Source organism: Suricata suricatta, chromosome 16 (genome assembly GCF_006229205.1).
Source record: "Suricata suricatta isolate VVHF042 chromosome 16, meerkat_22Aug2017_6uvM2_HiC, whole genome shotgun sequence".
NCBI classification, from domain to species: Eukaryota; Metazoa; Chordata; class Mammalia; order Carnivora; family Herpestidae; genus Suricata; species Suricata suricatta.
Genome location: NC_043715.1, coordinates 40,619,581 through 40,637,728, shown reverse-complemented (window position 1 = coordinate 40,637,728; position 18,148 = coordinate 40,619,581). Strand labels below are relative to the sequence as shown.

General features: G+C 42.5%; 1 protein-coding gene across 3 annotated transcripts in view; it reads right to left on the bottom strand.

The window, feature by feature from the left end:
* The window catches only part of KIAA0355 (KIAA0355 ortholog), a 75,895-nt gene that overhangs the window by 41,744 nt on the left and 16,003 nt on the right, over window positions 1-18,148 (bottom strand). For 2 of the 3 annotated variants that reach the window (XR_003903604.1, XM_029924514.1), the window contains 2 exons: window positions 7,715-7,881; window positions 6,184-7,475 (listed from right to left, as the gene is read on the bottom strand). Coding sequence is in view for 2 of the 3 variants with exons in the window: in XM_029924514.1 (XP_029780374.1) it covers window positions 6,184-6,678 (495 nt within the window). In the remaining variant the exon portion in view is untranslated. Of the gene's footprint in view, window positions 1-6,183; window positions 7,476-7,714; window positions 7,882-18,148 lie in introns of those variants that run through there. The other variant, XM_029924515.1, reaches the window with a different exon arrangement.

Below are 18,148 nucleotides of genomic sequence, written 5' to 3'. Positions count from 1 at the left end.
TCTCTGTCTCCCTCTCTGCCCCTCCCCTGTTCACGCTCTGTCTCTTTGTCTCTCTCAAAAATAAAACATTAAAAATATTTTAAGTATATAATAAATAAATAAAACAGGGGCCCCAAATGGAGTCACTTGCGTTAAGCCTTCCTCAGACAACCAAGACTTAATACTTAACTGCAATTTCAGCCTCTTCGAGGAATGAAACCTTGGAATTACTCAGGCAACACTAGTGAGTCATCCACCCAAGAGACCCCTTCCGTCTCCCATAGGAAGATGGCCTTGGTGGAAACGATCCACTCTTTGCTAGAAACTTTCTTTGTCTGCTCCTTTCTACCCTATAAAAAGCCTTCTATGTTGGCTTGGAACTCCTTTCTATCTGCTAGATGGGATGCTGCCCGATTCATGAATAGTTGAATAAAGCCAGTAAGATCTTTAAAATTTACTTGGATGAATTTTGTTTTTATTTATTTATTTATTTAAATGTTTTATTTATTTTTGATACAGAGAGAGACACAGCATGAGAGGGGGAGGGTCAGAGAGAGGAGACACAGAACCGGAAGCAGGCTCCAGGCTCTGAGCTAGCTGTCAGCACAGAGCCCGACGCAGGGCTTGAACCCATGAACGTGAGATCTGACCTGAAAGTCGGAGGCTTAACCAACTGAGCCACCCAGGCGCCCCGAATTTTGTTTTTTAACAAGTCAAAAGTCACCTCAATGACACCTTTTCTAGTTATCTTATCTAAAACTGCAGTCCTCTTTTCTCTTCACAAATGGAACAATTTCTGTCTTGTTCACTACTGCATCGTTTGTGCCTGAAACGCTCCCTGGCACAAATAAAATGTACAACATATATCTGTCCCATGGATGCATGGATCACAGGTCGGTTTGATTCTTTTACTCACATGTGCATCGCAAAAGGAATTTTATTTATGACAAGTGATACACACCTGTAAAAAGAGGTGGACATCTGTGACTTTCTAATAAACAGAAAACCACTTTACAGGGCTGTGTATACTGCTTTAATACGGACTACATGCTTTAACTGCAAAGGGTAACAGATTTCTAGGACACGCGATACTGAGATAGATAAAATTAAGGAGAAATCAGCCACTCAACTTAGCTAGGCTGGCATTTTACAGGAAAACTGGAATCAACAGGATCTTTAAAATCTCTGGTAGAGACAGAATTTCCTAGACTCAAAAAGAAAAGATACAGACAACAGGTCCCGTGTGGTCTACCTCTCAAAAATGTCTGGGTGGGATATACAAAGCTTTGTATAAACAACAAATTAAATATGGGAAACCGTATTTTTCCTGAATTTATATTTTGGCTGGACTGACAATTTGAGACTCTTACAAAGGAATGCCCATGAAGCACTTGATTAAGATCACATTTCCTATTTAGAACAAAATCTCAGTTCATATACAGTGTAAACTACGTGTTTTCTATAAATCCAGAGGAGGACAAATCCTACCTAAACTGTCAACTGGCTTGTCCAAAGGTGGTTGGTTAGGTACTGCAAATATATTTCATGGATACTCCACCCCCAAGCCTCTTGCTTCCCCAATGTCCCATTTCTCGGCAAAAGGCAAAAAGAGCAATGACTATTGATAAAAGAGGTCCCCTTGGGCTTTTATAATGAAAAGGTCCTGGCAGTTGCTCCATCAGGCAGGTAATACTGCTGCTGCCTTACAACAAGGGAGGTGCCTACTTCAAGAACCAGGAAGATGGCGCCTGGGTGGCTCAGTCAGTTAAACGTCCAACTTTGGCTCAGGTCATGATATCATAGTTCATGAGTTCAAGCCCCGCGTCGGGCTCTGTGCTGACGGCTCACAGCCTGGAGCCTGCTTCGGATTCTGTGTTTCCCCCTCTCTCTGCCTCTCCCCTCCTTGCACTCTGTCTCTCTCGCTTAAAAATAAATAAACATTAAAAAAAAAAAAGAACTAGGAAAGAAATGAACAGAGCACATGTTTTAGGAGTGGCAGCCTTTCCCCCTTAAAAGTATCCCATTTAGAAGAATACTTGCTGAACTTTTCTCTCTGATGCTCGTTTGGTACATAATTGTGCTCTGCACTTCAGAGAAGGGCTATTAGCACCATTCAAGCCATATTGGAAGCAATAACAATGATGATGACACCTGGGTATAGTGTTTCAGAAACACTAATCACCTCTGATCTTCACCAGAACTCTGGAAGGTGGGTGGTAACTCCATTTTATTTTATTTTTTAAAGATTTTTTTTTTAAGTAATCTCTACCCTCAGCATGGGGCTTGAACCCACAACCTTGAAATCGAATCACATGCTCTACTGACTGAGCCAACCAGGGGCCCTGATAATTCCATTTTATAATTCCATGTTATAGATGGGCAAAGTAAGGCTTACAGAGGTTAGAAGATTTGCTCAAGGCTGTACAGACAGTAAGAAGCAGAGTCATTTTCTAAACCCGGATCTTCTGACTCCATGCCCCATAACCACGTTCCTGGCACTAATTAACTAGTGAAACAGCAGTCACAACTCATTTCTCTACCAGTGAGATTGTAACCATGAGGTTGGGAGAGTAAGGGGCAAAGTCACTGACAGGTCCGGACAGGACAGGTCTCACGCAGGCCAGGCCTGCCCCAGAGGCAGAGTGAGCTGCTGCAGTTCCCAGACACAAGCACGGCAAGCAGGGAGCACATCCCAGACCTGGCTGTGAGTAAGGCAACAGAACAAGCACGCTCCGGGCCCCCTCTTGGGTGGGGCGGTGGGATCAGTACTTTGTCTTGGGTTTATTTACTTATTTATTTTTTGATTCTGCAAAATATTTAGTAGCATGAGGAAATGGTTGAGTAAACGTACAACCATGTGAATTCTGAGGCTCTCAGTAAATTTGTTATTATGCAGTTTATTGTGAAATATTTAACTTATTTCAAAGAAACATTTCAACACTTACTTTAATTACTGATAGTTCCTACTCTGTAGTTACAAACGTAATTTCTTTATTGCTATCTTTTCTTAAATTTTTTTAAATTTTATTTTTGAGAGACAGAGACAGTGCGAGCAGGGGAGGGTCAGAGAGAGAGGGAGACAGAATCTGAAGCAGGCTCCAGGCTCTGAGCTAGCTGTCAGCACAGAGCCCGACATGGGGCTCGAACCCATGAACCATGAGATCATGACCTGAGCCAAAGCTGGATGCCCAACCAACTGAGCCACCCAGGTACCCTCTCTTTATTGCTGTCTTATCTATGATCTCTTTTCACTGGTACTTTTGGGACTATTTTTCCTCTTAAAAATAGATTATTTGAAAATTCTATACCTCTTACTATACAAAATCAATTATAGTTTTATTATGACCATTGTCTTAGGTTTAAAATGGGGAAGCATTTGAACACTGAATTCAGGGCTGTACTCCTCAGCAGAGAAGTCCTACCTAACCAGTCAAGTTCAGCACTGTTAGGACCCAGGGATGAATCGTTAGGGAGCCTCTCAAGGCCTTGCCGATAAAACCCTAAAAAGACCAAAAGGAAAAAACCCAAATACCTAGCCATTCCATGTGACTTGGTGAATATTCCGAGGGTGAGACCCTATTGACCCATGGCAGTACCTAAGTTCCAGAAACAATAAATACTGCTCTGTGCAAAAAGCAAAATGTTAAGTCTAAACTTGGCAATCACACTTTAGAATTTACTTATAAGCCAGCTGTTTGAAACTTAGAATACACCCATAGATTCGTTTTAAAACCCATCAACAGCACTTTAGTTTCCAGTCTAGCCTCCAAAGCCTGTTGAGCCTATTATGCACAAAAACACGGTAGTAGTCCAGCTATCCTAATCACATTTCAGCAGGGAAGCCAAGTCAAAATTCCAAACCACAACAATTAGAACTATTTCTCCTTTCTCAGCTCAAGTGGTCCACACTGGTCCCAAGAAAGCAGAAGGACCAAGGTAGGTGTAACCTCAGCCCAGGAGCTTCCTAACTAACCCCCAGTCCTCAGGGCTGGTTTCTCCTCCTCTCGTCCTGACCTGGAACAAGGGCACCAGCCAGGCAGGGTTGGAGGGCAAAGGGCCATGTCTAGCTCTGTCTCCTCTAGCACCTGGAGGCTGGAGGCATGTGCTGAAAAGAACTCAGTGATGTTCAGGTTAAAATAAAAGCCTTTGGCCTTATTTTTCAAACCACTCTTGCCTGAAATTCTAAAAACGAAAAGTGCTTATGTCATTACAGGATGAGAGCTGTGACAGGCTGGGTCTAATACTGTATGGCCCCTCCTGAGAGGGCAGAGTACCTGACTGCTGTCTTGCCACATCTCGGCAAAGCAGCGACCAGGCACACTGGTGGCGGAAGAACGCGGTCCTTTCTGTAAAACAAACAGAAGTCCAGCTGTACATGTGTGCGTGCGCACGCACGTCCCCAAACAGCAGTCTGAACGGCACAAGCTGGCCCGCTAACAGTGCTCGCTTCTGGGACACAGAATGGGGTGGGAGAGGAAAGCAGCAGTTTTACGTCTCACCCTTGGAACTTCTTTTGAGAAGTACTTTTTTTAAAAATTTATTTATTTTGAGAGACAGATGGCGAGAGTGTGGAAAGGGGCAGAAAGAGAGGGAGAGAGAAAATCCCAAGCAGGCTCCACGCTGTCACTGCAGAGCCTGATACACGTTCGAACTCACAGACCCTGAGATCATGACCTAAACCCAAACCAAGAGTCAGAAGCTTCACCAACTGAGCTACTCAGGTGCCCCAAGAAGTAGATTAAAAAAAATTGTTTTAAATGCTTTATGTATATTTTAAACATGTAACTCAAAAAATACTTTAAACTATCACAAGCCATTTTAAAAACACTTCAAAATGGTAATTTCCCTGAATATAAAATATGATCATAGAAATAATCAGAAATTTAAAATATACTTGGACAGATTCAAAAGAAAATGACCAGTAGGTTCAGTAAACTACAGCCCATGGGCTGGTTCAACAGACAGGTCCAGAGGTTAAGACAGGTTTTCGGGGGGGCAGGGGGGGTAAAGCCTGGGGAGCTCAGTCAGTTAAGTGTCCGACTCTTGATTTCAGCTCAGGTAACGATCCTGTGGTTCGTGAGACTGAGCGCAGAGTTTTGCTCTGTGCTGATAATGCAGGGCCTGCTTAGGATTCTCTTTTTCCCCCCCTCTCTGCCCCTCCCCTGCTTGTATGCGCTCTCTCTCTCTCTCTCTGAAATAAACTTAATTTACTATTTTCTTGGTACAGAAAAAGTCTAACGATCCCAAATTTACAGCAATAACACTGTCTCTTTTCAAATACAGTTCTAAATTCTCTTGAAAATGCCTTCAAAATAACTTTTAAACAATACAAATTAGTCCCATTACTTAATAACCTACCTTTTTTATCCCCCCTAAATTCAAAGCAATATAAATTAGTTTGTTTAGCTACCCTAACCATCGGAGTTGGCTCAGAAGACGTGATTTCCTAAAATCAAATTTAGCCCCAGGATGGAAGGGACATTCTCTGTCCTAGCATTCAGGAACCTAACCTCTGACACACTGGTAAAATGTACAAGGACTTGAGAAATCAAACTCAGAACTCTCTGAGCAGCCAACAATGATTTCTAAAATCTAGCAATGATACTAGTTAGTGACATTAATCTAGCAGCAGATCACTTTAATAAATGGTTTCCTAAATGAAAGAAAAAAGATGGTCATTTTTATTCTAAATGAAATTTGTATTCAAATCTTACATTTGAATCTAAAGCCCTGAAAGAGGGAGAATATTTCATTTTGATTAACAAAGACCCTAAGAAATGTATTAATCAATTAATTTAGAACCAGTAAAATAATTTATCCAGCAAGCATATGTGAACTTTCGACATTAAACCAATGGTTCTATATGATGACAATTCACAATAAGGTTCATAATCACATTTAGAATTCTCAGTCCCCACTTTTAACAGTATGCAATTTGGAAATAAAGTTTCAAGTTCAAAATTTAAAGAACATAAAATACAGGCCTATTTGTTTGTTTTATAGTCTTTTAACCTACGTAGTTTGCAATGAAGAAGCGAAAGCAATCTAGAACCTGTATGCACACAGTTTTTTACAAGGACAGAGTATCAACAGAAAGAAGATGAAGATCATCATTGTCGTGATTTAGGAAAAAAATGAAGACCGCATTCTCACTTCCCTCCGGAATACACCTTCCTGCCCAAGTACGACACAGAGATACCCTACCTCAATGTCCTGGAGGCTGAACTCCTTCTGGTCTGTGAAGTTCGCGGCCCCGGCACTCAGCTCCATCAGCATCTTGGCGATCTCAGGCTTTACGGCTGAGGTCAGCCGGCTGGCTGCTTCCAGGACGTGCTCCTGCACGTCCTTCAGCTGCAGGGCGGCCTTGGCGTAGTGCGAGTTCCTGAACACAGAGCTGAAGAGGCCTGTGAGGAAAGTGGTGGCACGGCAGAAGGCGTTGAGGGCATCCAGGTACTTGGAGATGCCCTGCTGGATGTCAGCGATGGGAGTGGAGTGGGGCATGGCGTGGTGGCAGTTGCCCGCGGCGCTGAGGGTGCCCAGGGGGGCAGGGGTGGCCGTGGACGCCAGGGGAGCGCTCAGCGCTCGGCCCAGCTCGGGCATCGGGTACTGCTGGTGCTGCTGCACCTTCTGCTTGGACCCGCCGAGCAGGAAGCGCCGCTTGTAGTCCATTTTAGTGTCCTGGGCGCTGCAGCAATACATGCGGGAGGGGTGGCTGTCCCAGTGGCCGTGAGCGGGTCCTGGGCCTGACTCTTCTTGTTCCCCCCAAAACTGTAGCTAGGTATAAAAATAGTGGAGTTCTGCAAATCGGTGTTTTAAAAAAGGCATTTCCATGAGGCAGGCGACCATGTGACCCAAAGTAGATGTGAGAACAACGGGTTTATGTAATTAATATTTTCAGTGTAGGCAAGACCTCTGACCAAAAATAAACATGTGTCCAAAATGCTGTATAAGAACTGTTAGCATTCCACTCACGTAATAAAAAGATATGTTGCCAAGAAAAATGTTTACCTATAATTGCTTGCAAGAATATTCTGATACTTGTATTTACAATGGCAGAAAAATAACTTAACTTTTAAAAAATGTAATATAATGTAATATAACATATCTTCAATACACCAGAAAAGTTAGAACCCCCAAGCCCAAAAGCTGATCAACAGCATTTTAAAAACAGTCCAGTTACTTCTCACCAAGTCCTGAAGAAGGAGGATCAAACCCCTGCAGAGCTCTGACAGAGCCTGCCTGCCAAGTCCAGTCACCTGCAAAGCTTCTTGTCAGCGCGGAACATTTCCAAATTTCCTGTCATATTTTTTGAAAACAAACATTTTTTTTTAAATGGCATTTGTTATTAGAAGTCTCCTCCTCCTTTCCTTTTGTTTGCTGAGGTAGCAGTTTCCTTGTAATGGTAATAAGAGGTGCTTCCAGACTGGGCTGGCCCTCCGTTGTAAAGTCTGAAGCAAGAATGTGCAGATGTATTTGTAAGGCCTCTAAGTCATTTCCTGTGAGGGGGGAAAAATAAGACAAAGTTAGGAAAGTTACAGGACAATGAGGAATTCTGAAACATTAACTCCTGAAACGCTACCGGCCACAAAGGCAGGCCGTAAGTGAGTGAGAAATCACAGATAGACTTACAAAAGCAAGTACAAGAGCTAGAGTTGAACCATGACATGAGGACTATTAGAAAATTCCTCAAGTTGTGGTACAAAAATAGTGCAACTAGGAAAGTTTGATTCCATACCAACCACTCCACAGCTGAGGCTAACAGAGCCTGGATTCATGTTGGTATTCAGCATAACCCTTGATCCCTCCTCAAGGAGCTCATGAATTCGCAAGAGGATCAGGAGGGTACCCAGATCCCGGGGAGGATGGTCAACAACCACAGCACTCATACAACTGTGAGGGGGACTGGAAAAGAGGGAGGAGCCAAAACAGAGAGAGATCAGGAAGGTTGCTGCAAAGAAAATGTTACTGTGAGGTAGCCCTTGACCGAAGGATATGTTTTCACAAGTGCAAAGGGATGGGTGGGGTTCACCAGCTCAAAGGACCACCAGAGCAAAGGCCCCAAAGCAGCACGGCATAGGGCCCGTTCCGGACACTCCAGCTGGGCGGAAGCGCAGCACACAGACAGAGCCTGGAGTGATGAGTGGCTGACAGGAGCTGGGCAGACAGGATTCTCTTGGCCCTCACCCAGGTGCCCCTCTGGATGCTCAAAGGGAAGCCCAGTGGGGTGTGTGTCAATTCCTTTACCCTGGGGCAGCTTGTACAGAAACCGTGGCTCTGCACAGGTGCTAACAGCAATGTCTCAGCATCTCTGGTTATAGTTTCTGATACCTGTACTGTGTATTTATTTTTGAGAGAGAGACACACAGAGCACAAGCTGGGGAGGGACACAGAGAGGGAGGGAGACACAGAATCTGAAGCAGGCTCCAGGCTCTGAGCTGTCAGCACAGAGCCCGACACGGGGCTCAAACTCACAGACCATGAGATCATGACCTGAGCCGAAGTCGGAGGCTTAACTGACTGAGCCACCCAGGCGCCCCTCTGATACTTTTAACAGTGAAGTAGTATGACTCTTCTCACACAGCTAATATCAGGGCTCACATTTGCTGGACCCATCTGTTCTCCCAAATGTAACAATAGTTCAAGTCTATTTTACCAAGTGTTATATTTAGTCTTTGTTAAACTACAAACTACATGAACTCTGAATACAGTTTGGCTTACTTATTGATAGCTAGGTTTTCTTTCTATTTTCTTTCATTGATAAAAAAAAAATACAAGTCACACTTTGTAGCCCATCATAGCCAACTACAACATGCCTTTACAATTAGTCGCAAAAGGAACCGAGGAAGGTAGGGAAAGAGCAAGAGACGAGAGATACAAACACACACTCTAAAGATGTAGCAACTCGCAGCCAGCTAGCATGTAAGTGCAACTAAACTGGTGCCATTTGTAGCTCTGTGTTCAATAGAATCTTGACTCTTAAAACACCTCACAAACTTTTTAAGAAACAACATTATCAGACAACTACTTCTAAGAAATGTTCCTCATTGTTCTTTTTTCAAATTCATGACAAAAAGGAAATCCTATCTAACCATGCCCAAATGCTCTACTATAACCAATGTAGCTTTACAAATGCTGATGTATGACCGACGTCCTCAACAGGAGTGCCGTTCACACAGAAGCCAACAGAAAGTCACCGCCTCGAGCTGGCCCTAGCGAGCGTCTTGTGCAGCTCTCAAGAGCACTCTTTCTTTGTTCTGTGTGACACACTGGGGCCGGTGGCTCGGACAATCCACCCCCATTACTCCGCCCGTTGACCCTGGAAGGCCAAGGAAGATCTATATACTTACCTAATTTTAAGGAGAGCATCATAAACATTATACTTATTTTTCACTTTACATATATTTCCAAAATGTATCTGAATCAAACTTATAATGCTTAAATATATACTACTTCACCAAATACATCTACAAATTCAAAATAAAAATCTGAACCCCTTTTTTTTTTATAGGAACCGGCAAGCTGATCCTTAAATTCATACGGAAATACAAGGGACTCACGATGGCCAAAACATATATCAGAAAACATATGTTGTTGGGGTGCCTCAGTGGCTCAGTTGGTTAAGCATCTGACTTCAGTTCAGGTCGTGGTCTCATGGTTTGTGAGTTCAAGCCCCATGTCAGGCTCTGTGCCGGCAGCTTGGAGCCTGGAACCTGTTTCAGATTCTGTGTCTCCCTTTCTCTCTGCCCCTATCCCACTCATGTTCTGTCTCTATCTCAAAAATAAACACTAAAAAAATTTTTTTAAAATATGTTGGAGGATTCAGACTTCTTGATTTGAAAACCTACTACAAAGCTACAATAGGGGCGCCTGGGTGGCTCAGTCGGTTAAGCGGCCGGCTTCAGCTCAGGTCATGATCTCACAGTTCATGAGTTCAAGCCCCGCGTCGGGCTCTGTGCTGACAGCTAGCTCAGAGCCTGGAGCCTGCTTCAGATTCTGTGTCTCCCTCTCTCTCTGACCCTCCCCTGCTCACACTATCTCTGTCTCTCAAAAATAAATAAAAATCATTAAAATTTTTTTTTTAAAAAGCTACAATAATCAGTGGAGTACTGGCATGAGGAAAGACATATAAGTCAATGGAATAAATAAACATTAAAAAATAAAAAAAAGAAACAAAAACAAGTATGGGCAACAATGCAGAGAAACTGGAACTTTCATACAGTGTTGGTAGGAATCTGAAATGATGCAAACCACTGTGAAAAGCAGGCTGGCATTCCTCAAACTGTAAGAGAGAGTTGCCATATGACCCAAAATTCCACTGCAAAGTATGCAGCCACGAAAACTGAAAATATAAGTTCATATAAAAACTTGCACATGACAACTAAATAAAATCATAAGTGAAAAACTTACACACAAATGTCCATAGCAGTATTATTCATAATTGCCAAAAAGTGGAAACTGCCCAAATGTCTATCAACTGATTAATGAATAAACAGGATGCAGTGGTGCCATACAATATATTCAGCCATAAAAAGGAATGAAGCACTGATAAATGCTACAATGTGGATGAACCTTGAAAATATATGGTAAGTGAAAAAAGCCAGACACAGAAGGCCATATAATGAGAGATTCCACTGACATGAAACATTCAGACAGAGCAAAGCTACAGAGATAGATGAAAGTAGACTATTGGCTGCCAGGAATTGAGGACAGGAAGAGAATGGGGAATGACTGCTATTTAACAGAGTTTCTTCTTTGGGTGATAAGGATGATCTAGAACTAGACGGTGCTGATGACCATACAACTTTGTTAATACAATAAAACCTCCTGAATCTCACACTTTAAAATGGTAAATTTTACGGCATGTTAATTATAGGCTCCATCTGAAAAATGACCCGCTGGTTCCTGGGCAGGTCTGTAGCACTGTAGGTAGCTACTGACTAACCAGGGTGGTGATCACCTGGGTGTTCAGTTGAAGGTAAAATAATCAAGCACTGTTATTATAATTAGTACACCTTCCAAAGTTATTCTTCAGTAAAAAATTAAAGGAAGATGGGGCACCTGGGTGACTTAGTTGGTTAAGCATCTGACTTGGTTTTGGCTCAGGTCATGGTTGTGAGATTGAGCTCTGCATAGGGCTCTGAGCTGGGTATGGAGCCCACTTAAGGTTCTCTCTCCTCCTACTCCTTTCCCACTTAAGCTTGCTCTCTTTCTGTCTTTTTCTAAATAAATAAATAAATAAATAAAAATAAATTAAAAGAAGAAACAAAGAGTTAGCTAGCACAGAAAGGAGAGACATGGGTAGGGAAATAGCACTGGGGGTGGGATGGGGAGAGTGGGACCTGAGAGGCAGTAAGGTAGAGATTCCCAAATGGCTGGTCTCAATCAAATCTCATTCCTTCTTTATAATAAACCAGGGGGACCAAAAATATGTACATTGCACTATTCTGAAATGTGTGTTTGTATGACTAACTTAGGAGTGTAAGAAAAAGTTATAGATTAAAAGCCTCAGCAAACTCTAAGATTCAGACCTGGTCCAAACTGCAATTTCACTATTAAGAAGAAAGCAACAGAGATGCCTGGGTGGCCCAGTAGGTTGAGGGTCCCACTCTTGATTTCAGCTCAGGTCATGATCCCAGGATCATGGGATTGCAGTCCACGTCAGGCTCGATTCTCATTCTCTTGAGCCGCCTGCGTGGCTCAGTCACTTGAGCATCTGACTTTGGATCAGGTCATGATCTCTAGTTGGTGGGTTCGAGCTCTACATTGGGCTCTGTGCTGTCGGGTTCTGTGCTGACAGTTCAGAGCCTGGAGCCTCATTTGGATTGTGTCTCCCTCTCTCTTGGTCCCTCCCTAGCTTGCACTCTGTCTCTCAAAAATAAATAAATAAATAAATAAATAACATCAAAAATAATTTTAAAAAAAGATTCCCATTCTCTCTCCCTTTCTCCCTGTGCTCCTCTAGACTCTGCTTGTGTGCATTTTCTCTCTCTAGTAAAAAAAAAAAAAAAAAAAAAAAAAAAAAAAAAAAAAAAGAAGAAGAAGGACCTCTAAAAATTCTCTTTTCCATAAATACAGCAAGAAAACTGGCCAAAATGGTCAGGATCAACTTCTTTCAAACTCTGGAAACTAACAGGCTTACAGCAAACTGGAGAACTTCTATTCAAGAAAAACAGCTGACTTTCAGTATGAACAGTGAGTTTTACTTGACCTAGTTCCATTCCCTGTTCTCTAACTCTGTGATAGCGCTGAAAACTAACAGCTGTATTTGCAGTGAAAACCAGAAGGCGGGCAGCCACCAGAGGGAGCAGAACTGGGCTAGAGGTCCTACAAAGGTTCCATTCCCTGGAAATTAAAATTATCTGACCTATCTGGTGATTCCCTGGAAGATCCCACTTCTCTATGTGAACTAACATGGAATTCACCTGGAGATGGGAGAAAATCTGCTTTTCAGAGTTCCCACATTCTATCACTTAAAATGGTCAGTTTCCAAGTAAACTTTATAAGACATGCAAAGAAATGAGAAAGTTTGACCCCCCCCCAAAAAAAGAAAGTTTGACCCATACACAGGAAAACAAACAATAGAAAGAATTCTTGAGGAAACTGGATTTACTAGACAAAGACCTAAAATCCGTTATTTAAAAATAAATTGAAAGAACCAAAGGAAACCATATGTAAAGAACTAAAGGAAAGTATGACAATGCTGTCTCAGCTTATACAGAATACCAGTAAAAGACAAAAACTGTATTAAAAAAATAGAACCAAATAGAAATTCTGGAGTTTAAAAATATGATAACTGACATAAAAAATACACTGAGTGGTTCAACAGTAGATCTGAACAGGAGTCAGCACACTTGAACATAAATCAAAATCATCCAGTCTGAGGAGCCTCAGAGACCTGTGGGACACCATTGGGCATAGGATGGGGTTCCTACAAGGAGTGGACAGACGGGCACAGAAAGAATATTTGAAGGAATAATGGCCAAAAACTTCTCAAATTTGATGAAAAACAAGAATCTACATATACATCCATGAAGCTCAACAAACACCAACTAGGATAAAATAATCTAATTGCCTAAAGCCCAAGAGAATCTTGAAAACCGTAAGAAAGAAGCAACACATCCTATACAGTGGAGCCTGTTATTTATAGTCCTTATATTATGTAAGGTCACCATGCAAACTGTAATTCGCGAATACTGACTCAGTACTCTTAGAAGACACAGAATTCAATTTCTATGAGCCTCTGGTCATAACATTTTCATCAAGCAGTCAATACACAACCTTATTTTATGTGTTTCTCCTTAAACATATCCTATTTAATATATGTTGTTGATTAATATTGAACTCACAGTCAACAGGACTACACCTCATTCCTTAATGAAGCTTTTCTAACACACGCATTTTATCCATATGTGTGGGAAGCTGCATAGATTCAGCTTATCGGCAGGAAGTGCCCCTCTCTGTAGGGTGCGCCCAGAAAAACAAGATTAACCGTCTACAGGCCAGGGATGTGTATTTCCCACTCAGGATTGGAGCCGGCCAGACTAGAAGAGCCAAACAGAACAAAAGATCAACCGCATTTGGGCTTATGCAGTGTCAAGCACCCCTGCCCAGCATTGCAGACTGCAAGTCTGCGACTCTCCTTTTGATGCTATGTTTGAAATTTCAGTTTCAGTTTCCCTTTTTCTAATAATCATTTGACTCTGTTACCTGGCAACCAACCTGGGTCAGTTTCCTGCCCCAAACCCTATAAAGGTGTGGATATTTTCTCAATAAACGGGCTTGATCAGAAACGCTTGTCTTGCCTCACTCTCTGTGCTCCCCTTCCTGCCCTATTTTTGCTCCCTCCCTCAGGAACCAAGGACCCGATTTACCGCCCTGCCGGTGGGGCAGGGACCGACACATATGGCACATCATAGCTTTCTTGGGCGTAGGAACACCTGACAGCCCTTCAGCACTATGCTTGGAGCCATTTTAAACAGTGAAATTGTCAACATAAAGCATAAAAATGCAAAAACTGTGGCATTGGATAGATTATGGAATGGACACCTGACAGCCACAGGGGTGTGTACGCTGGGCAATTCAAAATTTCTGACCACTCTGCACATGTCCAAAAATGGCCACAAGAGCTTCACAAGTACTGATTTTATATTACAAATAAGTAGTCACTAAGTCAATCCACAAATACAGAATCTAAGAATAACGAGGATAGACTATTCACATATACTACCTGAAATACCTGTATTCCCAACATAATGGGGCATGCCTCGTCTCAAAAATTTAATATACAAAACATCAACCTTTGAAACAATCACAGATTAATGAACATCTTAAATGTTTTATTTATTTTTGATATAGAGAGAGACAGAGCATGAGAGGGGGAGGGGCAGAGAGAGAAGGAGACACAGAACCAGAAGCAGGCTCTAGGCTCTGAGCTAGCTGTCAGCACAGAGACTGACGCGGGGCTCGAACCCACGAACGTGAGATCTGACCTGGGCCAAAGTTGGAGGCTTAACCGACTGAGCCACCCAGGCGCCTCTAATGAACATCTTAAAAGATACACAGAGGTTGCTCTTTATGTAGTGAACCCTGAGTATGCTTAATATATGCGTAGTATATCAACAGTTCCATTATGCACAACTTGTCAGGATTTCATTGTGATTTTTTAAAGGCTCAAGCCTATATAAGGTACAGTCCATCTGATATTTAGGAGTGTACAGTTTATATGGACAAATTTATGTTTCAAGAGAACAATTACATCTGATGAATCATTTATTCCTTTGCCCCTCAAGAATGTATTATTTTAATTTTTTAAGTTAGGCATAATTAACATACTGTGTTATGCTAGTTTCAGATAGAAGGGATGTATTATTTTCGAAATAAAAATAATTTTCCTAAAATTCAAACAAGTTGAGTGGCGTGGGTCGCTCAGTTGCTTGGGCTTCCAACTTTGGTTAAGATCATGATCGCATGGCTGGTGGGTTCAGCATAGAGCCTGCTTCAGATCCTCGGTCTCCCTCTTGCTCTGTCCCTCCCCCACTATGGCGCATATGACCACATGCTCACTCCCTCTCTCTAAATAAATTAAAAATATAAACTTTTGAGATCAAGGAGCCAAGATAGTGGAGAGGAAGGGAGCTCTGTAAACTTCGTCTGCCCCATCTATCGAACTGAGAAGGACATTACTCTCATCTGCAAGAGCAGAAGAAGAAAATACGGACTCCAGAAGACAACCTCAAGGATACCTGAATGAGTGAGTGCGAACTGGGGAGATTGGAAAACGGGCCAGCCTGAGACGGGCAGGGGAGGAAGGAGCCCCAGCCCAACATGGGGCAAGCGCGCGGAGCCCGAGAGACAAAGGGAAGAGACAGAGAGACTGAACACGCTCATAGTACTGTCTCTGGGGAAGAGGTAAAGAACGCTTAATCGCGCTTGGAGAGAGAAGCTCACTCCATAGATAACTGCTGGGTAGCTGGAATCCCAAACCTGGGTGGCGCAAGGGAAGGAACAGCTTCCAGTCTGGCGCCATCTTGGCGAGGAGTCGGCAGCCGAGGCAGCGGCGGTGTCAGGGGTGCTCACTTCGACCTCAGTTTTGGGAGTGGGAGCACGCACCTCATTTCCACGGCGCATCTGGCCCCCAACATTGGCCGCACGAAACCTGAATCCCGGGTGCCAGCCCCCATCTCTGCACAATCCCTGCAGGGAGTTGGCGGCTGTGGAGGCCTGGGCCACACTCAGGCTGTGGGAGCTCCCAGCTCATTTCCAGCAGCTCCCGGCGCCTCCGGCAACAGCTGCGCCCTCATTCCTCCCCCAACGTAACGCGATCCCGGCTGGGGGTTGGGTCTCTGACGGTGCGCACTTCACCTCCTGCTGTGCATCTCGCCCCAGGCAGGGGCAGCCAAAATCCCTGCCTGAGCCAAGAGAAACTGATTCCTCCCCCTAAGAAGCCAGCCACCAAATCAAATACATCTCATCTGTGGTAGCATAAAAGTGCATGGACTGGAACTTTGAACCAAGACGGGCCTGGAAAATACAACTCAGCTCAACCAAGGAGACTGGATTCATTAGAGTGGCCTACAGTGTGTAGTTCAGCGGAGTTTGGTGTGCCGCCTATCTAATCTCTGCAGACACCAAGGCAGAGCCTCTGAGAGCAGCCTCTGAGACCTACCACACCAAACCATGCCTACGGGGAGCTGCTGTTTTTTTTTATTAATAATTTTTTCCTTCTTCTTTTTTTCTTAATTTTTTTTCTTCTTTTTCTGTACATATTTATTATTATTACATTTTTTTACTTAAATTTTTAAAAATTTTTACTCCTTATTTTCCTTTCTCCTTTCTCCCTTTTTTTTACCTTCTTGCAATCCAGTTATATTCTCCTATATCTCATCCCTACCTCTCCCCTCAACTGGTCATACACTTTCAGAATGTCCCCTGTCCTTTGTTGTCTCTGACTCTCCTTATTTATTTATTTATTTTTCTTTTCTTCTTCTCTTCTTTTAGTCTGTTTCCTCTCCATTTTCTTTCTTTTGTTCCCCACTTTTATGTGTTTGTTTGTTTGATTTGTCTGTGCGTTTGTGTGTTACTGTTCCCTCTGTGTTTGTCTGTTTTCCTTCTTAGGGGCTACACCAAGAAACAAGCCAAAGTGTGCAAGAAGGCGAGTCCCAAATATTGCTGAGTAGGGAAATAAAATATTCAAAGGCACAACAAGAGAAACTGAGAGACACCATTAAAAGAATATTTCCTGAAACGACAGACCCTGGACAGTCAATAAGCCTCCTTTAACAGAGAAATATTAACAGGTGCACAGTGCACAACGAGCTTTCTAAAGGTGACAAGAGACAGAAAACTAGCAAAAATGACAAAACGAAGGAATTCTCCCCTGAAGAACTTCCAGGAGGAAGTCACAGCCACAGAACTGCTCAAGGCAGATCTAGACAACATATCAGATCAAGAATTTAAAAAGCTTGTCATAAGATTAATCATTGGGGTTGAGAAAAGCATCAAAGAAACAACTGAGACAATACTAGGCACTTTGAAAATAGGAGTGATGAGTTAAAAAGATGAGGTGAATAACAAACTAGAGGCAGCCACCTCAAGGACTGATGCGGCACAGAGAAGAATAGGCGAATTAGAAGATATAATTATAGCAAAAGAGGAAGCTGAAAAAAAGACAAATTAATCCAGGAGCAGGAAAGGAGAATTCGAGACCTGAGTGATACAAACAGAACAACATCCGACCATAGGATTCCTGAAGAAGAAGACAGAGAGAAAGGTCCTGAAGGGATACTAGACAAATTATAACTGAGAATTTCCCAAATCTGGGAAAAGAAATAGACATTCCAATTCAAGAGGCACAAACACCCCCTTAAGATGTAACTTGAATTGGCCTTCGGCATAACATATCATAGTGAAACTGGCAAAATATAAAGATAAAGAGAGAATTCTGAAAGCAGCTAGGGAGAAAAGGGCCCTCACATACAAAGGGAAACCTATCAGAGTGGTTACAGACCTATCTAATGAAACCTGGCAGGCCAGGAAGGAATGGCAGGAAATCTTCAATGTGATGAACAGAAAAAACATGTAGCCAAGAATCCTTTATCCAGCAAGCCTGTCATTCAAAATGGAGAGATAAAAGTGTTCCAAATAAACAAAAATTGAGAGAATTTATGACCACTAAACCAGCCCTACTGGAAATCCTAACAGAGACTCTATAAGGGAAATGTTGCAAAGAATACAAGGTGCCAGAGACACCACTCTAAACATGAATTCTAGGGAAAACACAATGACTCTAAACCCACATTCTTTGATAATAACACTGAATGTAAATGGACTGAATGCTCCCATCAAAAGACATAGGGTAGCAGAATGGATAAAAAAACAAAACAAAACCCATTTATCTGCTGTCTACAAGATACTCATTTTCGACTGGAAGACACCTTCAGGTTGAAATTAAAGGGATGGAGAAATATCTATCATGTGACTGGAAGCCAAAAGAAAGCCGGAATAGCCATACTTACATCAGGCAAACTGGACTTGAAAGTAAAGGGAGTAACAAGTGATAAAGATAGACATTATATAATAATTACAGGATCTCTCCATCAGGAAAAGCTAACAATTATAAATATCTATGTGCCAAATTTGGGAGCACCCAAATACATAAAACAATTAATCA